Source organism: Diadema antillarum, unplaced genomic scaffold (genome assembly GCF_040938485.1).
Source record: "Diadema antillarum isolate AM-2024a unplaced genomic scaffold, OU_Dant_1.0 seq00001588_RagTag, whole genome shotgun sequence".
NCBI lineage: Eukaryota > Metazoa > Echinodermata > Echinoidea > Diadematoida > Diadematidae > Diadema > Diadema antillarum.
In genome coordinates, this window is record NW_027272305.1 from 508,433 (window position 1) to 532,936 (window position 24,504).

A 24,504-nucleotide genomic window follows, 5' to 3' on the forward strand; every position below is an offset into this window, starting at 1 on the left:
ATTTTTATCAATCTTCATAGCCATCTATTCATGTACCTGTCCAACTATCATTCATCTACCTATCTGTGTGTTAAAAAGAACTATACCCTATGGGAAATATTCATTTCATAAATGTAGTTGGACAAAATTCATACAAAACAAAAGTAACACTGTATCAGATGCATTAAATATGAGCAATCTTCTCCATCAACTGACTAGATGAGGCCTTCAAAATGTGTTGAGGTTTTTTTTCTGGTGCTTTTTTTTTTGGAGAGCCAAAATGATATGGTTTTACCCATCTATCTATCCATCTACCCATCCATCCATTTATCTATCTATTTGTATATCTATCTGTTTATCTGTTTGTCAATCTATCTGCCTGTCGACCAATGTATTCATCTATCTGTCTACCTATCTGTCTATCTATCTATCTATCAACCTATTTGTTTATCTATTTGTCTGCCTATCTGTTTATCTCCTTACTTGTTTCTGGCCATATACCTATCTATCTGTTTGTCTATCTATGCTTTTATTGTTGTGTCTACCTATGACCAGGCCCATGGCAAATTCCCCATGTCATCAGTGTCATTGTGACACAGATTTCAGCTGTTCTTGTTTCACCCTTTTTTTTTTGTATCATTGTAGACTTTATGAGCGCTCATTTATTCCTTCATATGTTTGATAGCCACTACCATCCTTTTGATTTCTGTAGTGCATGTTCATACAGACCTCCACAGTGTGACGTGAAATTCACATGCATAACAAAGTTTTCAGGCATAGTTGAAGAAAACAACAGCAAAGTACCTCTTTAATACAGTTTTTGAGGAAAACTGAACAAGTATTTTTAGACATTGCCATAGTTTGAATGCCAGTGAATCTTCAAACAAAGTGTCCTGTGGGAATCTCATAATATGCTATTTTCTTATTAGCAAAAAGCATGGAGTTCCACTACCCTTTGCTGTATAGGCCTACTGATATTATCACTATCACACTAACGACAATGCAGATATCCAAACCCCTGTTGTGAAGAAATATAAGAAGTTAATGCTTAAAGAACCCTCTCTTCATCCTATTTTGCTGTATGGAAGAGGATTAGTGTCAAGTCCCATTCTAGAAGTATGTGATTGAAGCCCAGCGTGAGTGAATGCATGAGGCTTTTTACATTTTCCCCCTCTATCATCGCTAGTCAGAATCCTACACTCACAATGACACTGGAATGCATGCTTCGTTCGGTACTCAATTATATTACTTCCCAATTGCTTGCTGTAAGTCATTGTAATTAAATGTATTTCAAAAGTATACATTGTGAAATGCTCTGTTTCTATGGCTTCATTTGCATAAAAAATATTTTTTTTAAAGAATCTCACTTTCACCTGCTGTGGCATTATCATGGCTCTAAAGTCATGTTCACCGCAGAAATTCAAGTTCTTTGAATGCTGACAACCACATGTCATATCATTGCTAGATAAATGTGCACCGTGTTGAATAGCAGAATTTGAAATCACTTTTGAATAGCACTCAGAGCTCTATTTCAACATCATCAAAATGTTGGAATGAATGGAATGATGTGCAATTCTTATGCACAGTGCCACTGATTGGAGACAGACTGCAACAAAAAATTTTGATTGGTTCAATGTCTTTTTTTTCTTTTTTGTATCACCTTTTTTAATGGAAATAGAGACACTTAAGAGGAAAATAATATGGTAGAAGTTAAAATACATACAAGAGAAAAACTAAGAGATTGACTATATGTAGAGGAATGTATGATATTTGTATTTGTGTATAGAAGAGAAGGAATCAATTGAGAGAGATGATTTCTTTATTTTAGTCATGTAGATCACGAATAGACCCCCCAAACAACAACAACAACAACAACAAACAAACAAACAAAAAAACAGAAGAAAAAGAAATGACTGACAAGTGCATCAAGATGTTACTTGGTGATACTGTTTTTTTTTTTGGGGGGGGGGATTATTGATGAACTGATGTCATGTTCCACAAATCATGATCATAGGGATTCTTTATGATAAGAGCATTACAAAGAATATTGGTGTGCCGATTGCGCCTTTTCTGTCATAAGCAAATACTTTTTTTTTTTTTGGTCATTTTCATCAGAAAACTGGACCGAGAAGAAAGTGTTCAGCATGCAAGATTGTGGTACACACAGCATGTATGCAGCAGCTGGAAAGGGTAAGTTTCTGATAGCCTTGTGACACCAGCTGTTTTGTGTTTAATTGATTTCAACCACCTCAAGTTGGCACCATTTGGCAACACCTTGTGTGTGTAAAATGTAAGTCTACTCCATGAAGTCATGCCCTCAAAAATCTGAAATTGACAAAGATTTTCACTGAATTTGTTCTTTTGAAAGTAGCTTTAAAGAAAACAAAAATCTTGATCATTCATTTAGCATTTCATTTGTGAAATTGTGCATCTTTCTCAATTTTTTTCATAATTTGACAATACTTGCACTGTTTTGATGATTTGACTTTACCGGCTTTTCCTTTGAAAATCAACTGGAACATAAAGTGAAGTTCTTTCTACAGAAATGACTGTCATATTTAACATCTCTTTGATATTTGGTCAACTTCCAGTACTCATATATACTAAAATTAGTTCAAGGCAAAAAATAAAGCAAAACCTTCAGATGCTTGCTGAATAGACTCTTATAGAAATTACCTCAGTTATTGAGATCTTTGGTAATTAATTGCAAAAAAATAATTGTAAGTATTGTGATTATTGTATTGTAACTATTGTAATCTCTTTCTTTCTTTTTTTCTTCGGCAGATAAACTTCAAGTGCAAGCCCACATTCCGCGACGCAGGGATCAGGAACTACCGAGAGAACCAGGTAGTGCGCCACCACTGGGTGCATCGAAGCCGCCAGGAGGGTAAATGCAAGCAGTGCGGCAAGAGTTTCCAACAGAAGCTTTTCCAACAGAAAGACATCATCGCCATCAGCTGTTCCTGGTGCAAAGTGGCCGTGAGTTCTGTCTTCCTCTTACTACTGTATACGTCAAATATTTCGTGAAGTTTTTATCGCCGTGAATTTCGCGATTCGGGTGCTATTTGCGAATCTAAAAACGCACAAAAAATACTAACTCTCATCCCAACATGAATGTGACGTGCACACATGCATTAAACAGAACAATAACAAAAAATGGTAGTTTTGCTGCAACCCTGACATGTATGTCTGTATGTGGGACTAGAACTGTCCTTTTTTTTAAATACAAGCTATATACTTTTTATGCCATAATATCTTGCGAAGTTTTTATTTTTGCACATTTTGCAAGTCAGGTGCTATTCACAAATTTAACAACACGTGAAATCATTAACTCTGATCTTCACATGCATTTCTCTTGACATTATTTTACTCCACGATCTTAATGTAACCACTTGCAAAATTGTTTGGAAGTCCCGAGTCACAAAATATTAGACTTGCTGAATATGTGGCTTCTACAGTAATATGGATATCATAACAATTCATTTGTCAACACATTTTGTCTTCGAGTGATTTTTCTCTCCCTAACCACGCTTGCTCATCTACGAAATGGATTATTTTTAGTGATATAATTATGGAAGAATTCAAACAAAAAGCCAAATATATTTGTAAGATGATTTCCTCACACCAGCAATATGTTTTAAAGACGTAACTCTCATCAAAGTGACGGTATAGTTGTAAATCGCAGAAGGCCTTTAGAAAAAGAAGAAGAGAAGTGTGAGTAAACCCCAGGTTTAAAGACATTTTAGAAGATCAAATATTTCATACTTCAAAACTGTCTGTGGAGTGCACAGTGTATTATATCACCTGACACTGTTGTACTCATGTTGGACAATCCAAAAGTTGAGTCATGGGACCTACAGTTCCCTTAAGAGAAGGGTCTGAGATAAATGTAAACATTTTTATTTCATTTTTCCTTTAATCTGTCATACAGTACCACAACAAGGTGTCATGCTTCATGATGCAGCAGATTGAGGAGCCGTGTTCTCTGGGCGTCCATGCCACCATCATCATCCCACCAACGTGGATTATACGACTGCCCAAACAGAGAATACAAGTTAGTACCTTTACTATGAAACTATCTATCTCTCTGTCTGTCTTTTCTGCACATACATTTAAGACCTCAAGGAACAAAGGTTGTACTTCATCAAGAGAGCATTATTCTTTGCCCTTCGCCCCTTTGACCTGTTGAGGACAGACCGATTTTACTATAACACGGATTTCCCGTAGACACCTGCCCGAGTATTCTCAGGACACGTCTTCAACGGGTTAACATTTATACATCTGTAAACTTTATCATGTCATTGCACCATCATTTGTTGCTTTTTTCTGTGTGTTTGATATTATTCAAAAGAAGAAAATCTTTTCCGTGATTTTAACCATTCCCTCTCCATTGCCCCTACAATATCTACCTTGAGTAAATATATGGAATGATATATATACGAGCAAAAAAAAAAATTCATTTTTATTTTTGCACTAGTTCCTACACAGGCAAAATGTATGGAAATTTCCACAATGCAAAAATTCCCACTTTTATGATACTCCAAGATACCACACTGCCAAAACTTTCTGTAGAAAGATACTGTAAAACCAGAAATTTGGTGTACATCTTAATTTCACAAATTTTGCAAAAGCCAAGATTTGTGAAATCAAAAATGCACTCAAAAGTTCTTGTCTACAATGTAATGCGTTGGATGCCAGTGGCGATTCGTGACAATTTCATGCCGCAAAAAAAGGCTGAATAGTTCTTGCTTTACAGTACTGGCATTCATTTTGGTCATAACCATTACCTAATCAGGTTATTTTCATACAAAGCTAGTTGTTTAGAGCACTAATATTTGCCCATTTCAGAGTTTGTTCATATCATTATGTGAAATAGTCTGAATTTGAGTTTTTCTTGTCATTCTTTCATACTGACTACACAGCCTGAAAGAAAAAAAAACAAACAAAAACCAAAAACACGCAAAGTCTTAATGACTCTCTTCAAAACAGACAGGTCCTGCCTGGTATTCATGAGTGCAGAAAAACAAAAAGAAAACACAACAAAACAAAACAAAACAAAAAACCTCTTGATATTCTCCTGACACATTCTGTGATTTTCTTTTGACTCCAATGTCTAGGGTTCCTTTAAGAGCTCGCAGAGGAAAAAGAAGAAGCCGTCGATCAAGAGGAAGTCCTCCAAGAAGGAGGAGGGGAAGATCCAAAGACCCTTCATCATCAAGCCCATTCCATCTCCTTTAATGAAACCAGTCCTAGTTTTTATCAATCCAAAGAGTGGTGGAAATCAGGTATGTTACCAAAAATGCTTTTAGAAATTTTTTTTTAAAGACAGAGTGTATCTTAGACAGCATTATTGATAGTAAATTGCAAAAGATACCGTGCTGAATATTATATGTGCATTAGATTTGCTCTGTTCATTGATTAATAATAATGATAATAATAATAATACAGGGTACTTATAATGCGCCAATTCCACATAACTAATGTGCTCAAGGAGCATAGGAAATGTGAATTATGAAGTACAAAAAACCATTACACAAACATGCACATGAAAAAGAATGAAACAATAATGATGACCAGAAAAAAAAAATTGTAGTATATAATTCTACTGGAAAGGGGTTATGAACAAATGAATCTGCAATGATTCTGCAACTTTGTCAAACTTTTTCTTATCGTGAAAACGGAAGATATTTTCCTTTTGTAAACTTGTTGGGCCGTTGTTGTTAGGGGATGAAGCCACACATTTTCTATTTTCAGTGTTGTGCATAACATGTTTTTCACAGTTTGACAGTATAGTGATAAAATGGTATATAACAAAATACTTAATCTGTACAGATAAAAAAAAAGAAACCTCACAAAATGCTGGTAATCAGAAGAAAATAGAAATTCTTACATAATATGTAGTTTAATCAGTTGAAGAAAAAATGTGGGATAGAATAAATTTGAGTCTTCTGCTGCAGCTCTCTATTCATGAGTTCACATTTTATATTTCCAGTGTTGTGCATTGTATGTTTTCCACAGTTTGACAGTAAAGTGGTAAAAATAGAGTATAGCAAATATAATTTATCTGCAAAGAATAAAAAGAAGCATTGAAAAAATGCTAGTAAAGTGGAGAAAACCAATTATGGCATGAAAACATAATTTGATCAGTTTAAAAGAAATCTGTGGGATAGAATAACTTTGGGTTTTCTGCTACAGCTCTTGAATCTAGAGTTCATATTTTCTATTTTCAGTGTTGTGCGTTATACGTTTTCCACAGTTTGACAGTAAAATGATAAAAATAGAATATAGCAATTATAGTTTATCTGCTTCGATGAAAAAGAAAGAAGCCCAACAAAATGCTAGTAAACAGGAGAAAGCAAATTATAGCATGAAAATATGATTTGATCAGTTAAAAAAAAATGTGGGATAGAATGATTTGTTTTTTGGGGTTTTTTTTGCTTCAGCTCTCTAATCTTGAATTAGCCTTATATAGCTCAAGTGATCAAGAGTAGATGTTGAACTACTCAGTACAAGAATACAAATCTTTCACATCCTGCTGCATACATGTGTTTCCTTCTTTCTTTCTTTTTTTTTTTTTGGTCTTATTTGAAAATAGGGAGCCAAGCTCATGAGCAAATTCCAGTGGTTATTGAACCCCAGACAAGTCTTTGACCTGTCACAAGGTGGACCAAGAGAAGGGTGAGTGACCTTTGACCTCTGATCATTGCTATCTCTCCTTGAGAATTGATGTTCCGAGTGCTTGTGTAATAAATAGGGTTTTCTGGAATAAGTGCTGGTGTTGAGCAAAACAGGTTCTGTGAATTTGAGCGTCAATATGCAATCATGTCATGTCAATGTTGCTGTTGTCTTTTAAAGTCTGAAGTGGATAAGATAATGTGGTCAGGAAAAAGTGTTGGTGTTGAGCAAAAACAGGCTCTGTGAAATTGAGTGTCAACATACAATCATGTGACATAATTGTTGTCGTTGTCTTTTAAAGTTGAACAGGAAGCAGTAGTTCTGTGATGGACTCTGTGCTGAAACTGAAGAGAAATGCAGTTTTACTATCTATCAGCTTCATACTGTATCAGTGATCGTTGTGTGTGCCATGTGTACCATTTCCCTTTCACATTTCTTTTTCATCCTTCTGGTGTTGACATTGTCATCAGTAGGAAAAGTTTAGTTGGTATCTTTTTATCATGTGTAGGTCAGGTGATGTAATGACTTCATATCACTTGTGTGATGTCAGGTGACTGTATTTTGGTGTCAGGTGATATATTTTGAAGTCTGAGGACTGAAGTCTTCCACCTCCTTGACAACTTGCCCAATATAGTATCTCGGTCATATTGGTTTGATTTCTTTTTATGTTTGTTTTTTCGTCAGCCTTGAAATCTTCAAGAAAGTACCGAACCTGAGAATTCTAGCCTGCGGCGGGGACGGCACGGTGGGCTGGATCCTCTCTGAGATTGACAAGCTGAAATTCAAGCCGATGCCTCCCGTAGCAGTACTACCCCTCGGCACCGGCAACGACCTGGCAAGGACCATCAACTGGGGCAGGGTGAGTCAAGGTCAAACTGCCTGTTGGGGAAATCTGTTGTTTGCTTTGTTTGTTTTTTAGTTTTTAATAGTTCATTTGTTTTCTAGTACTAGGGAAAAAACATGTACAATGACAGCAATACAGATTCTAGTGTAACCATATCAGAATGCACTAATAAACAGAAACATGTATCGTCGCCACAGCGATGAGACCTCATATCTGAAATTTTGGTGAAAATGACTTTTTTGGATTAATGGTCAGATAATCAGATAGTGATGTCCTGTCCAAATCCTAGCTGTCTTACCCTTATAAATGAAGCCACCACGGCATGTCAAAGGAAAGGCTGTCCCCATTTGATACAGTGCTTTGGCTGCCATGTGTTTTTGCTCTGCTGAACATTTGACATTTTGTAGATACGAGGTCTTGTCGCCCCAGCGACAATATGCTTTCTGAAGTGATCACAGATGAAAGTATGCATGCAATGGGAGTATTCACTGCAACGTCTTAGATTTCTGTGTAATCTCTTGCCGTGGATATACATTGATTTTATAAACAAACCTACACATTACAGTGTGAAAAATGCTGTGCAATTTCTGATTTGTTGGGAGCCATTTGAATTCATTATCAGGAGATGACAGTTTTTCACTACTACCCTGCCAGCCCAAGGAGTCTAGTTTTAGGGCCAAAACTCCCCAAGATAGGTAGAGAGATGACAGTTTTTTCACTACTGTCCTGCCCACCCAAGAGAGTCTAGTTTATATATAGTGAGCCAGCACTCCCAAAGGTGGATAGAGGTTAACTTATGATCCCAAAATGTTTTTTATCTCTGTACACTCTACTGAACTCATAAAGCAGCTGTAATTGATGCATTTGCCTGCCCCATGAGTGCTAGAGAAGGACTGCTTGTTGGTAGTTCATTGCAGGCGAGCATTGCCATGAGAACAGGAGATGGATCTCAATGCATCAAACATAATACTGCAAACTGTGAAGAGATCACATGCTTAGACCCCATAGATTTTGCCATGAGGGATAGTGCCCAAATGCCTCCTTAAAAAGAATGAGAGAAAATGAAAACTCGGCACAGACTCGGGTTGTGTTGTGGACTACCCATCTGACTTGAGACCTTGGGAACCACACCCACCCTTTGTTCTCCTCTCCCCAGGGGTACACGGATGAACCCATCTCAAAGATCCTGCAACAAGTGGAAGAGGGGCCAATCGTTCAACTAGACAGGTATGACAGGAATACCTTACTGTCAAGAGTTGTCACATGCATCACATTTCTCCTTTATTTTAAGACTTAACTCCTGTTCAAACACATCTGACATGGATGGTTTTCAAAAACTTATTTTTGCAACACAATGCAAAAACTGTTAATTTTTGTATGTGAACACACACACACACACACACACACACACATACACACTCTCTCTCTCTCTCTCTCTCTCTCTCTCTCACACACACGTAAAAAGACTGTCACAATTTACATACGTCTGATATAGAAATCAGCGCATTTCAATTTTTATTAGAAATTATTTGTATGGTGCAGTGTGTGTGAACAGCATGCGAGAAAAAAAAAGGGGTTTTTTAAATCCCATGATGCAGTTACGCACACTAGGTCTGCACACTACAGTGAAAGAAAGTAAGGTGAAAGAAGTTAACTTTTTTTTGCTAGCCCAGTGTGTTGACATCTGATAAGGAGTTCTCTTATTGAGCACCCTTCCATTGTAATCCATTGGGAATTAAGTGTTCTAAGAGACTTTATTCCACCCCCAGTCTTTGATTTGTTGTTAAAGGTACTGTTTACCATTGGGAGTAGTGATTTTAAAAATGTTCATGATATCACATTTGATGCATATATGTACAAAGGTCAGTTGTATCACAAAACATCCTACTATACAAAAAGTTTTGTATAATGAAGCCTAAAATATAAGGAGATATCACTGTTTTTCTCACTAAACCATGACTGTAGATGGTTTAGTCTAAGAATATTTCAATTATAACTATTTTCCACATTTTGCGTTCTAAACAATACTGATTATACTGATTTTCACATTGGTTGTTTCTATCCTTAACTCAAATTTTAGAACTATTTTGAAGCACTAAAGCTGGGTTTTTGTGTCATCAGCAAATGGTCAATAATGTCTTTAATATCTGAATGGCATGAATTATAATCTATGTATATATGATGTAGAATGCCCTCTACAGAGCCATAGGAATAGACATGAAAGTTAGTGTCAGTTCATTGCAGTAAGAAATAAAACAAACTTTCTTAAGGTGGGATATTTTCGTGTTGAAAATAAAGGATGCCTCTCATCATGCTAAAAGTGTGGGCTTTTTTTTTCCCGAATGCATTGCTTCAGGTGGAACTTATTAACAGAAAAGAATCCAGATGTGGTTCTGACCAAAGAAGAACAAGACATGGACAGCAAGCCGCTGGACGTCTTCAACAATTACTTCAGCCTGGGAGCGACGGCCAGTACGGCCCTGGAGTTCCACGAATCGAGGGGTGGGTGTCCAGTATTCCTTTCAGCCCTGCAGGCTTTTTCAAGGATATATTTGTGAGGTGGTGTGTGATTACTATGACTTCCCTAGACATTTTATTGAACTGTTTGGATGTACAATGTGAAGTGAGCAAAAACCTTGTCAGAAATAGTCAATGCCTCCCAAAGCGATTCTTTGTATCAGATACTGCATGTTTCAGGGATGTCATGTTCCCCCAGTATTCATCTTATTTCATTGTCATAAACAGTAGAAGGATGAGATGAGACTAGCATGCTTTATTCTATTCATTGTATGTAAGAAGATATGGACTACTAAAGGATAGACTAAACATGCACTCTGGATTTATGAAACACAGTTGCCACTTGAGAGTACTTAAGGCATATCGTATCCACCCTGATCATCAGCTTAAATGAATAGAAGCAGAAAATTCAGAGACAAGACGGTGAAAACTGATTATATTTTGTGTAAGTTATGGTCAATCAAAAACAAAATAGCAATTCTGTCATGTCACATATGAGTTCCCCTCCCCCTTTTTGTTGAAACTATAAGATAAGAAATTGTCAATTTTCCATCAAGAAAAACGTCATATATTGTACGTGCCCCCTTAATACAGTCAATGTAAATATTTGTCTATGTAACTCCTGCCTGCAAAAACTGTATTCTGTCATCAATAATGAAAGAAAGGGCAATTACATGGAATTTCATGCATGGGCAAATGGAAGGTGAGCTCACATGCTATATAACAGAGTTGTGTGCTTGATTGATCAGAACTTCAAAAAAATCATATCTCTCTTAAGTAGTTTCAGTCAGAATTTGCTAAAACTTTCACAGTCCTTGTTCGTCTCATTTTTCTGTTTCTATTCACACAAACTAATTTACAAGGTGGATTTGCCCATTGAAAGTACAAATACCATTTTGTCATTCATAGCATTTTTCTATTGATAAATTGAGAAAAGCTGATTCTGCTACAGTTCTATAACACACATTTCCCATAGACACCTGTCAAAGTATTCTTGGTCTTCAATAGGTTAAAGGTAGTCATTCCACAGAAGAAGATGATGGAGGTAATCAACTTTTATGTCAGAGATGTCGACATTGAATCCAGCGGCGGATCCAGAGGGGGGCGTACCAGGCGCATGCCACCTCTTTATTTTTTTGTTAAAACAAAAGAAATAAAAAGAAAAAAAATGGGGGTGTGTGCCCCCCTTTAATTTTGTAAAGGCGCCTCCCCTTTATGCAATTCCTGGATCCGCCCTTGGAATCAGTTACAGCTAGTCTGTTAAAACAGACATGCTGTATATGGAATGGTACTGATTAAACCAAACTTGGAAAAACCATGTCCCTGTGCAGAGGCCAACCCTGAGAAATTCAACAGCCGGTTCCGCAACAAAATGTACTACGCCCGAGCAGGTGGAACAGATCTTTTGAAAAGAGGTTCAAAAGATTTGGCCAAGAAGATCACACTGGAGTGTGACGGGGTGGACTATACGGGCAAGATCCAGGAACTCAAACTACACTGTCTGCTGTTCCTCAATATCCCCAAGTGAGTTCCACTTTGTGGTCTTCTTTCCTGCATGCGTTCAGAAAACTACAGAACCATATTTGTTGCCATGGCAATGCTTTGAGCTTTAATGTGTAGTATATTGGATTGCACCAGAGTGCAGTGGTGCTTGTTCTGTGTTGTGATGCAGACACATTTGTCTGTACTTGTTTTTTCTACTGTGTTGTGATGGATCTCATAGATCAGCAGCATGTGTTTAATTAATACCATGTTTCATCTTGTGGAATTGTGTTGTGTTACAGTATGTTGTTGCTAGCAAGATTGAAAACAATTTTTAAATAAAAGGTAAATTTAATTTAAACATAAAAGAAAAAGAAATCAGTTAAGTCATAACCAGCAAGATAACAAGATCACAATTTCTTGTGTGAACTTATATCTGTATTCGTAGCTTCTTGGTTGCAATTAAAAATGACCATGTACCCATGAAAAAGAAACATGAAATACAAGTGCTATGACATCATGCAGTGGGTTATTCAAATTCTTCAGAAGGTATTAAACACACTCTGTAAAGTCAGAGTGTCTTTTTATATGTTGAAGTCATTCCACTGTGTTGCAACATTCTGAAGATGTGTAATGTAATAACTAGAGTCAATTAGAGTCATGGCTATTAAAGTACTTACCTGGGCTATAAAAATTTAATTAATTCTTTTTCAGTCGAGATAGTTAAATCTCCATGCAATATCTTCAATACCATTTTCTTTTGTGTGTTTGTGTGTGTCAGGTATGGTGCAGGCACCACTCCATGGGGTAACCCAAGCTCAGTGCAGTTTGAGCAACAGAGACACGACGATGGATTTCTGGAGGTCATCGGATTCACCCCATCACAAATTGTGAGTCCTTCCTGCCTCCCATTTACGTTAATACAAGTCACTGCTTAACAGAGTCTAAGTTTTAAATTATCATGTGCTAATCCAAAGTTAACCCATTAAGGATGGGCTGATTTTGCTACAATACGCATTTCCCATAGACATTTGCCCAAGTAAACCTGAGACTCATCTTCAACAGGTTGATTACCATTTCAGATGATTCTGCACTAAAAAATTCAGGTCCTGTCGGCCAGCTATCGAGATGCCATCTGTTACTTATTTGCATTGTTTTGTACTGGTTTTTTTTTTTTTTTTTTGGGGGGGGGGGGTTTGCCAAAAACACTGCATGCTTCATGGAAAATACTGTTTTTACATTAAAAAATGCACCTTTTTGGCTCTCAAAATATTGCAGTACTGTTTACGAGGTTGGCATCCCTGCAGGGATGGCATTGCAGCTATGGTTAGCACTCTCATTTGACATATGGACATTTACTCTGTGTCTTACTATTTTTCCCCTGTCCCACTCTCGTATAGGCTGCCCTCTATGTTGGCGGCCATGGGGAGCGGATCTGCCAGTGCCGAGAGGCCAAGGTGTACACCATGACGACGATACCCATCCAGGTTGATGGCGAGCCGTGTCGTCTGCTGCCCTCTATCATCCACATCATGCTGCGTAACCAAGCCAACATGCTGCTCAAGCCAAAGAGACGTGGATCTGTACCCATCAATGCAGAGTGAGTGCAATACTTTATACGCAATAATAGCAAGTCTACTTTTTCACAAATCGGGACTACCTGACAATTTTGCAAGAGGGTTAAATTCTCAATTGTGGATAATAGCAGTGAACAGGGAAATGTCAATGTATGCGTGCATGTCACATTCATGTTGGAATCAGAGTTGATATTTTCATGTGTTTTTAGATTTGTGAATAGCACCCAGCTCACAAAATTCACAAAAATAAAAACCTTGGAAATATTCAGTGTATATTGTATACATTTATTCGTGACCTCATCACCTTATCTAATTTGAATATATGGCTGTGACAGTAGATTTCACCATGTTACAGAAACTTGTGACATTTTCAGAGTCACTAATATCTGTATTTTTTAGCCATTCCTCTTTCTTTACATAAACTTTGAATTGTTATTCAAAGAAAAAAGAACAGACACACACACACACACACACACACACACACACAGAGACTCCAACCCCAAGCACCTTCTGATCTGGAGATTCTCCCGCCTGAAACCCCTAGCAAACGGGAGACCCAAATTTATGTGTGCGAAGCGCGAGGTTCCTAGGGTTATAGATGCTCTCTACAGCTGGTGCTATAAGGCTTATTTTTGCAACTTACGATAGCAATAAGTAAGAAATCCTTTCCAACGGGAGACATTGAGCCAGGGCGGGAGAAATTAAATCTCAAACGGGAGAACGGGAGATTTTGCAAAAGTGGGTTTTCGGCGGGAGATCTCCCGTCGAAAACGGGAGAGTTGGAGTCTCTGCACACACACACACACACACACACCTTGAGAAGTCCATCACATATTAAACACTTGATATCCACTGAACATCAAAATATGTAAAAAAGGAAGTGTAGCATTTGGTAGACATTGCAGGCCTAATTCCTCATTACAGACTAAAGGAAGACAAAGGAAGATTTATGGAGTCTCCGAACCAATAAGTGAACCCTCAGGCAAAATTTCACTTGATAGAGGGAGTGCTCCCTCGTGTGTTCTTGTCTGTAATGGTGTCAAAGAGTAGAGTGAAGTTCGTAGAGATGCACAGTCTCCAAACCACCTTTAGACATGAAGAAAAGAGTTATTTGTATTTGCTTGAACATTCACTAGTTTGTTGGGGTTGTTGTTTTTTTTTTTTTGGGGGGGGGGGCTATTTCTGTTTTTTGTTGCAAATGTCATACAACAATCAATACAATCAAATGACACAACAGTCAATGAACAAATGATACGAAACTAAAGTCACCAGTCAAACATTGAAAGGGGCAGAATAAAACTTTCAGTCTCCTGTTGCTATTATAAATCATGCAATATGATACAGCACTGTTCATACTATGGCTAATTGTCTATATGTAACATGAAACAAATAAAGGTAAAACGTTATGCTGTATAAGCTAAGCCCAGGATTGTTGCTCAGATCATTCAAATATGCACAGTATAATGTTGAAACCAGTTTAACATTGTCAAGATTTTCATTTTCCCCCCGCAGTGCTCCGCTGTCCAACGACAGACTTCGCATCCAAGTGAGCCGAATCAGCATGCATGACTACGAGAGACTAAACTACGACAAGGAGAAGCTCAAGAAGGCTTGTAAGCATTCTTACAGCTTTGTGTTCACACTTGAAATATCTGATGACACACATTATTTTCACCATATTTTTTTTGTTCTTGTGATTTTTGTGCAATATTCAGATTTGAATCAGATTGACTGATCGCCTATGTAATCATGAAGAGAAGCTGATGCAAGTGCATGCATGTTTTTGTTTATAACTTGAATTTACCGGCTATTATTGACCAAAGGATATAATCTGGGATTCCCCATCTAACTTTGCCGAATATGATTTTATCAGTGGCAGGCCCAATATCCAAGAAACAAAAATGGAACAAGAAATTCAGGTGATGGTGCCATAAGTCATATGAGGTCTTATGACCACCCCGTGGCTGGTGTTGCAACTTGGCACCCCTGTAACAATATCCTACATCCCAGTGGATAATAGATCTTACTCCTCATGTAGTCCTACACATTTAAAATGATGTTTGAATTTAAGAGCAGCCCATGTGCTGACATACCACAGTGTATTTCATTAGTGCAATGTCACAAGCTGGCCTTGCTATAAACATTATACTCCGTGACATTTGACTTGATCCTCTGTTGTTGATGTCATGATGGTGCAGCTGTGCCCCTGGGCATCATCGTGGTGGACTCGGACAGCAACCTGCAGCAGATCCGGGCCCACATTGACCGGTTGCTGGAGGTGTACATCCTGCAGGACTCCAGCGCCAATGGCTCAGCCTCCAGCCTCTCACCCACCTGGTGCTTCCTGGACTGTGAGTCATGTGACTTCTTCTTAAAGGGCAAGATCACCCAAATATATGCGTGTATTGAGTGAATGCAACAATGTATAGTAGAACACATTGGTAAATGTTTGAGGAAAATCTGACAAGCCATTCAAAAATTATTTTTTGAAGTGTTTTTGTTGGACACTTGCATGGATTAGAAGACCACTGCAGTTTGTGATGTCATATATGAAGAACTGTAAAAAGAAAATAGAAAGAAATTCAACATATTTTCACTTTTCAAGCATAATACACTTGTAAAGGAGCACTTGACTTGCCTCTTTCAGAAATGAGGGGGAATGATATTACCCATAACACATGTCAGTAACAAGTCAAGGGAATGTGCACTTTTCATTGAAAAAAAAAATGAAATTTTGTGGAATTTTCTTATATTTTCCAGTCAAGTTTATACATAGATTATGATTTTGTTGAAAATGTCAAGTTATGATGAAAAGTAATAACTTTTCTTCATTATTTTTAGGCTAGATAATCATCCATATAGTAGAAAGAGATATAGATTAAATTTTAAAAGAATTATATACTCCACTTCCAAAATGTAATAAACTAGGTTCGTGTACAATGTTTGCTATAAAGTATTTCATATGATTTTACCTTTTAACCAAATTTCCTAAACAGTTTGGCATAGAGCACCCTGCAAAAGAGGTTTAGCAAATAAGAAATTGCGCATGGTCCATATTACACTCCTCCCCACTGATTTGGTTAATATGTTGATGCCAATTCATTGTGGCATAGAAACAAGGCGGCACTAATTGCTGATACTGAAAAACCTCTCTCTCCCATTGCGTTTGTAATCCACGCAGCCACGACAGCCGACCGATTCTTTAGAATAGATCGCCTCCAGGAGCACCTACACTACATTACAGACATCTCGTCAGATGACCTCTACGTCCTGGACCCTGAGAGGACCAAACCCTCGAGCCTCTCACCGGAGAGCAAGTCCGGGTCCATGCCGGACCTCCTGGTCCAGGAGGGGACAGGAAATAGGACGCCCTCGCCCACCACGCTCGTCTCCAACCTCAAGGTGCCTCAAACTGGTCCGCTGTTGCAGTCAAGAAGGTGAGCAGTTTAAAATCTTTAAAGAGGGTGTTTTTTTTTTTGTGGGGGGGGGGGAGTGGTGGCTTTTATGTATTGTCAGAGATTTTCACTGACAAATTTGTTCTGAGACAATCAGATGCAAAGAATTCAATAGCTTAGAACACATATCAGTAACTAACAAGTTTCATAAAGCGCTGTCCTCATTAAATGAATTGAATTCATACCTTTTTTTTTTTTTCCACAGTGCAATGGGAGGTGATGACTGATAATCATAGTTTATAGAGGAGAGGAAATGAATTTTTTTAAGTAGTTTTTAGTTCTTTTATTTGTTTTCTTTGTCATATTCAAACTGTACAAGATTCAACTATTGATTTCAAAAAAAAAAAAGTCTTACAAAATACCGTCCTTGTAGTGATAACAAAGGACTTTAACTGTTTTGTAATCTGTGCACTTACCAGTTCCAAACATGAAAGAGTTTTAAACTCAAGTATGCTAGGTTGAGAGTCCTAATTGAATTCCTTCAACTGAATTGAGAAACACAGTTGAAAATGACTTCATATTCAATTCTTAGTCTTAAGACACAAGTCTTGAGATTATAGAATAGAGTACACTCTCCCTTTTAAAGACAGCAGCACCTGAAGGCAAACATACTTCCCTCAATGATCAGAGAAACTCAAATGATTATTCTTTTCATGATATTGAATGGGAAAATATGGTGATCTGTAAAAAGAGTAACAGATTTTGCAGGCATTGTGAAACATATATATACTTTTCTTTAACCTGGTTCTTGTCTCACAATTTACAGTGATTGTCTGCAAATATACATCACAGGATGAGTCCTCAGGAAAGCTCCCATGCAATAATACATGACATATTATTCTCATATCATCTTACATCGCTGCTTTCTTTATTTCTTGCATCTTTTAGGGGTGCGGAAAGAAAATTAATATATACGTGCCTTCTTATTTCTGCTGCAGACCAAGTGCCATTTTTGTTTTCAACATTTAGGTCTTAATCATATGAACTACCAGGTATCTAATCCTGTAAAAAGTAAAGGCAAGCCAATTATTCACAATTTTAGTGAGTTTTGTCATTTTATAGAGCAGATGGCATAACTCTGCAAATCACTAGTGGACAGATAGTGTGATGTTTGTTTGTTTTTTCATTTATTACTCTGTCTTTAACATTAGGAGTAAATTCTGTTTTTTCACAAAATATTTTCTCTTTCTTATGCAAAAGAAACATATGAATAATCCATCAATCTATGTACAGTCTGTATTCTGCATGTTGCTCTTTATTTCAAAGATGGTATTGTAGCATTTACATACAAATAAATTTCTGGGCCAACACTTATATATAACTATTTCTATATTTAATACTCTTGATATGATAATACTAGGGTATGTAGTCTCTCTATAAAGGACTTTTTATTTTGATATTTGGGGGCGGTAGTGATTTTGTAGAATCATGTGTTATATTTTCCTATCTTCATCAGTAGTGTTTGATATAAGTCAACATGCTCAAGATTTGCATCTGGATTACATCTGTTTGGTTTTCCTACCTTGCCCAAGCAATGTACTTAGACAGAATTCATCATTATGCAAGAATGCAAAGCAATCATCAAATTTTTTTTTTTTTTTTTTTTTTTTGTCAAGGTGAAATGTGCAGCATATTGCAGGAAACAAGGAAGACAAAATTTATGTTCTACATTCTTACATTCTGACACATTCTGAAGATGTGTTTGTTTCCAAGTGTTATGTGATAGAAATTAGGTGTATTTAATTTTCCAGATCCTGGTGAGGGACATTTTTCATTTAAGCAAAAATTCAGAAAAGTCTGTAGGTTATGACTTGTAGGGATCTTGTGTGAAAGGTTATACAGAATTTTGAAATCCTATCTTTAATTTTGGTGTCTGTGTTGGAAAAAAAAATATTCAGTGAAATAATTCTTACTTTTTTGTGTGTGCAAAAGTTGATGTAATTCTATGTTACATGAATATTTTGGAATGGAACTTAGTCCAGCATGTTATGTTTATTCTCTGGGAAAGAGTACAATACAAAACTATTGTACTCTATTGGCAAAAATACATACATTGTTTGATTAGATTCTCTTTCCTGAAGATGATTTGAAAGCATTCTCTGTGATAGTAAATACACATGAGTGTAAGGAAATGAGGTCAATGCAATATCAACTTTAGCATCATGTTTTGATAATCACACACACTATGCCATAATGCTATGACCACAGAGTATGAAACATGTAACCGACATACAGTATTATTACAGAAGAACCTATTCTAACAATGCGAGCATGATTTTTTTTTTCTGTTGGTCGCATATCAGTTAGATCCCATACTAAATTCTTATTTGGTACATGAGTGTTTTTCTTTAACAAACATGGACTGATTTCAACTATAAACCTCATCTCATTGTGGGCTGCAGTATTGCGTGAGTTAATACCTTCAATAATTCTCATATTTCTTTTCCGATGTCACACTGGAATAACCATTTCATCAATGCCTCTTGGCATGTTCTATTCTTGCATCTCTCCCTAATAATACTAACACTATTTTTGTTTTATTTTCATCATTCCCTCCCCCTTCCCGTGCCTGTATATCTCTCCATATTTCACTCTTCTTCTCCTGTTTTGTTCTTAAATGTCGCAATTCAATCATAACAAAACCTGTGTTTCCTATCTACTTTATTCACAATTATACACCTCCCTTCTCTCTGTCCCATTTTATACATTCGTACCCACTATGTCTTCCTATCTGTCATTTTGGAATCCTTTTCATAACCCTCATATCATTTGTGTGGCTCTTCTCTGTCATGGTTTTCCGTTTTAAATAATTCTTCTTTCTCACCTTCCCATCATTCTGTTCTTTGTATTCTTTATTGCCTTTCATTTCATCACCTGTCTTTTTATTGCTCCTTCCTTTCCCCATCCCTTCTTTAACTTTTCATATCCCTGCATCCATTTATTTGCACTCCTATCATTTTCTGTCATCTACTCAATGTATCATCCTCCTTTTTCTCATCATATTCATCACTACCCCTCACCTCACCTCCCCCTCCCCCTCATTTGCAATCTCCCTTTGCATGCCACTCCCCCATTCACCCCTCTCCCCCACCCCTGTTTCTGTCTCTTTCCTTTGCATCACTTGTTGCCCCCCCCCCCACCCATCCCCATCCGACTTCCATCCATCCATCCATGGTTCACCCTCTGCGTCTAACCCATGCTTGCCCCCCTGAGAAGTGACAGCGTTGAGGAGATCACGCAAGGGATAGATGCCAGTGTGTTGGCAAGCGCCAGTAATAATGAGTTCACTGGCTATGATAGTGAGGATGGTGGACACTCCATTACGTCGCCAAGGTACCTATGTTACCCAGTCGTTATATCTCTCTCTATATATCATATATATATATCTCGCTGGCATAAATGTCCTTAGGAGAAAAAAAAATATGTAGCTACTGCAGGCTTCATATGGCATATTCTCACTGCAATTCCCTTCTTTTGGTGTATTGCTCTGCCCTTTCACTCATTGTGCATAGATAAGATATGTGGTTGTTGTCTTTTAGATGATATCCCTTTTTTTTCTCTCTTTGTTTCGATGCCGTCTTCCAAGTATCATTTCTTTCAACCAAATTGATTGATATATATTTGTATCATATTTTGGAATGACATAAGACAACTTTGGTTCACAAAGGTACATTTTGGTGTATGTAAGCTTCCAAACTGCCAAACCAATGTACAGCATCTACCACTTTTTTTCCTCATCAGTTCTTTGTACGTTCTATACGTCTCATATTGCTTTGTGTGATAGTCTGGATTTTCATTGGTAATGAAGACATCTGCTTTGCATGGCACAGTGATCATCTCTATTGTACACAACTGAATTTATGATAGCAATTTTGAAATAAAAAGCACACCTAGTTTTATGCGCAGCTGAGTATACTGTATCTGCTTTCAAGTGTATCCCACACCGCAGTGATCTGGCTGTAATAAATGGAAATAATAAAGAAATAGGGTATTAAGAAATAAGGACAAGATACAGAGGATATGATATATCAAAGTCTGGCACACTTTCGAGAAACAGTGGTATCCGTAGCAACCACATTATGCAAATAAGATAGTGATGTTGTCATGGCCTCACAAGTCTCCTGGGCCTTGTTGCACAAAAACATGCAATCAAACATAAGTGAGGTATCAGCCAACCAGAATTGAGTATTTTGAGACCTTTGTTTGATATTATAACTTATGTTTGATCTTAACTTTTATACAAGGCCCTGCTGATCTGCACACAAACCTCTGCTCAGTTTTCCCCCTTTTTTTTTACACGAAACAAAGAAAAAAGAAGATTAATACTGTGCACCAAATGTTTGTTGTGCTGCATAACCAAGCACTTACAAATTTTTAGTGGATAGGGAAAGGGGTGTAGTTGCATGCTAATGTATATGTATATTTGTGCTCAATCGATTTGTGCACAACAAAGCAGTGAGAAAGATATAACAAATCACATTTGCAAGTCAGGCATGTAACATATGTTGTGACAGTAACATCACTATTCTGTGAAGACATATGGAATTTTATACTTCTATAAACTTAACCTTCTTATTTCGTGTCCAATTTTGAGCACACTTCCGCATTCTGTTCATTCAATTTTACTCTATTCATCAAAGCCGATGTGAACATGGTGTGAAATTGCATATTCTACCCTCTTTATAGTATTGGTTCGTGACAGTCATGTAGATATTGTGCCACAGTATAGTGTCATCTAGTAATCCTGCATGACAAGCTGGTGCTATCTGCCAAAATGCTTTCCTTTGTCATTTGTCATTTGTATGGATGTGAATGTTTTGAGTGTTAAAGTAATGGCCTTTACTACATACCTTATTTGCAAAGTCATGTATGTATGTGTGTGTGTGTGTGTGGTGATGGGGGGAGGGGGAGGAGTGTGATTGAGAAGGGAGGGTGAAGGGGCATAGGAGGGGTGTTTCCCCACTTTTGCTTAAACCATCAAGTACTGAATTTGGGGATAATAGGCCTGTACATTAAACACTTATTGTACATCGCCACATTTATGTTTGTTTAGATAAATTGAATATGGCGACTAAGGAAGCACTTTAATGCTTGCTATCAAATAACCATAGGACTAGTGGATTTACAGTGTAAGTTCCCTCCAAAGGATTAGGCGATGATTATAGAGTGCATTCCAAAGAGCACAACTGCTGCTACCAGTGGACTTGAATCAGGGACCTCATGGTTGAGAGTCTATGATCTTTTCCACTGAACCACAAAGCCTCCTTATGTATACATACACTTGTCACCGCTCTGTTTCACTGCCATGTGTAGACTGCTCTGACAGCATTTTTGGTACACAATGAGATTATCATTCAATATGTGCACTTCACTTTCACAAATCAAGAGAAACAGTAATAAAATTTTAGAAGAAATTATCATTTTGCTCGTAAAAACAAGAAAAAATGGCGCTGAGTCGTAAGCAGTCTGTATTACCCATACAATTTCCTTGTGCAGAGTCAAAGTCTAATCAGAGATTGCTTTGTGTGGTATATACAAAACTTAAACCTCACATTCCCCTTGATACTGCCAGTGTGTACAAAATATGAAGAATCATGAGAAATTGCTTGTTTTTGACCAGCGAGTACTTAAAGGTGCTAGATTAACACTCAAGAATGGAAAACAGTTTGGGAATGCTATCTTTACTCTCTCCTAAATCAGGACACAAGCCTAGAGTGGGATGCTGTGGTGTCATTTGCAGATGAAATTTAGCCCAAGTTTTTGTTTACCATTTACCCTTTATGTGCTTTGAGTGCCAATTGTCACAGAAAACCCTGTCGCATTTTACTCAATCTCCATAGTCCCTGGCACAGAAATTGTTAACCCAATGTGTGCTTTGAACACTGATTGTCAGAGAACACCCTACAGCATTCTACTCAATCTCCATAGTCTCTGGCACCGAAAGGGTTGATAGAGAAGGTGTGCAGTGGAAGGCACTGCCTTTTCTAAAACCTGCCTGCATGCAAGTTTCATCCTTGTATCCTATGTAACTGTGACATTTAATCTGTTGGTGCTCAGTGGTCCCATCTTTTCATTTACATCGTATGGATTGCTGCTGATACACTAAAGCGAAAATAGAACAGCACACTTGCAGTTATCCTGTCTGTATACATTGTATGAATTGTTATATGTCCACCTTCAAATAAAGATAGCTTTAGATATGCCAATTAAGAATGGAACAATGGAAAAAAGTGTAAATACCTTCATCAAGGAGAGGGAATTAGTATTTTGCATTTATATGATTTTATTTTTATTTATTTATTTTTTTATAACTTTGAATTGACCAGAAATGAAACAAGAAATTGCAATGAAATATAGAGACTGCAATGAAAATTGACTAAAATATTTCTTGTTTTCATTACTTTACAGTGGTACAGTGGTAAGGATAGGGAATATTCTTTGTGTTTGAACTAGCTCATTTTTATACATGCTGAAGAGTCATACATACAACAAGAAAGTTTTTGCAGCCATGCAGTTCAATGCAATTGACGTCTTGTCATCAATATGAAAGGCTATTCCTTTGTATGCTGAATCATATCTTCATGTATTTTCTTTTACTACAAATTTTATGTTCCTTGTCACAGTGATGACCATCTACTGTTTTCTTCCATGAAAACTTCCTTGATCTCTTATGTTTATATTATCAATTGTTGCATTATCATGACTTTTATGGCTATATTTAATCGTGTGACCCATCACGTAGCAATTAGATTCTCAGATTATATTTTGGAAAACCTTCCACAGAAATGGGCAAAAGAGCAGACCACTAGATGAAATACAGCTTTGAGAAAAATAGTTATGAAGTTGGATGCAATTTAGATTGGTCATACAAATGTGTGGATCAATTCAGAACACTTCAGCTACATGCTGCAGAAAAAGAGGTGTTGTATTTCAAATGTACAGAAACATTAAAATACAGGGAGTAAGAAGTTAACAGTATCAAACTCTTGATTTTTAAAAGAATTTCATGTCTAAAAATTGGTTTTACCAATAGATCACCCCATCTAACAGTTTTCTCAGCTTTAAGGTTCAGTCAGGGTGATGGTGGTGATGGGTCATATAATCTACACTTTGATGTTTCTTATATATGTGTATCATACCAGCTTTTCTTCAATGTGCTTTGCATTGAAACTTGGTTTTAAGAGGTGGTAGAAAGTAGTGGCTTTGTTGTTATTGTTGCATTTTGATTTTGAAGGTAAAATTATTTTTCATCATGAGGAAAAAAAAAACTAAAAGTGAAATTTGAATATCAATAAATGCAAATTTAGATTGGATAAATGTTTCACAGTGATACTTGTAGTTTATATTTGAAAGATTTTTTACTCTTTCATCCTTTTATCAATCTGCCGAGAAATTGGGTCTGTCAGAAATTCTTTCCTTGTCATCATTTGTGGCAGCTTTTGTATGTTGTCTTTTACTAATCATAAATACGAGTCAAATAAATGATTGATCCATGTTACCAGTATTTGTCATAAATGAGTTTGATTTTGAAATGCCTTAATTGCATTTGTTTAACATCAAGGAGAGAATAGTAGTGGAGGTTACCACCCAATACACCTCTTAACTATGAGTGTCTGTCAATGAAGTCAGGATTTTTCTTATCTTGGTCCTTATGTCTCCTCCAGCTGTGAGGCAATCATCACCTCCCACTCAGCCAGCTCACCCAAGCCTCCAAAGAGGGATATCGTCATGGGCGTGTCAGACACCGCCCATCTTGACCCGGTCAACAAGAGTGAGTTTCAGAGAAGTGATCTTTGAAGTGTCTATTGAAAAAAAAAAGTAGTGATGACAGAGTGATGATTGCAGGTGTAAACATTGTAATTCTTTGACCATGATTTAATGATGATGATGATGGCAAAGATAATGATGACCTTGGTCAAAAGTGATGTTTGTTCTGTAAGCATGATGACATCTGTTTATTCAGCCAAATTAGGTC

General features: G+C 37.1%; 1 protein-coding gene across 8 annotated transcripts in view; it reads left to right on the forward strand.

Moving 5' to 3' along the window:
• The window catches only part of LOC139710922 (diacylglycerol kinase zeta-like), a 319,565-nt gene that overhangs the window by 289,594 nt on the left and 5,467 nt on the right, over positions 1 to 24,504 (forward strand). For 6 of the 8 annotated variants that reach the window (XR_011709486.1, XM_071622841.1, XM_071622842.1 and 3 more), the window contains exons 4-19: positions 2,095 to 2,169; positions 2,764 to 2,958; positions 3,911 to 4,033; positions 5,097 to 5,264; positions 6,575 to 6,657; positions 7,339 to 7,513; positions 8,655 to 8,725; positions 9,855 to 10,000; positions 11,347 to 11,539; positions 12,279 to 12,387; positions 12,898 to 13,097; positions 14,587 to 14,687; positions 15,273 to 15,425; positions 16,256 to 16,511; positions 19,746 to 19,862; positions 24,194 to 24,300. Coding sequence is in view for 7 of the 8 variants with exons in the window: in XM_071622841.1 (XP_071478942.1) it covers positions 2,095 to 2,169; positions 2,764 to 2,958; positions 3,911 to 4,033; positions 5,097 to 5,264; positions 6,575 to 6,657; positions 7,339 to 7,513; positions 8,655 to 8,725; positions 9,855 to 10,000; positions 11,347 to 11,539; positions 12,279 to 12,387; positions 12,898 to 13,097; positions 14,587 to 14,687; positions 15,273 to 15,425; positions 16,256 to 16,511; positions 19,746 to 19,862; positions 24,194 to 24,300 (2,272 nt within the window). In the remaining variant the exon portion in view is untranslated. Of the gene's footprint in view, positions 1 to 2,094; positions 2,170 to 2,763; positions 2,959 to 3,910; positions 4,034 to 5,096; positions 5,265 to 6,574; positions 6,658 to 7,338; positions 7,514 to 8,654; positions 8,726 to 9,854; positions 10,001 to 11,346; positions 11,540 to 12,278; positions 12,388 to 12,897; positions 13,098 to 14,586; positions 14,688 to 15,272; positions 15,426 to 16,255; positions 16,512 to 17,295; positions 18,104 to 19,745; positions 19,863 to 24,193; positions 24,301 to 24,504 lie in introns of those variants that run through there. The other 2 variants (XM_071622843.1, XM_071622847.1) reach the window with 2 other exon arrangements.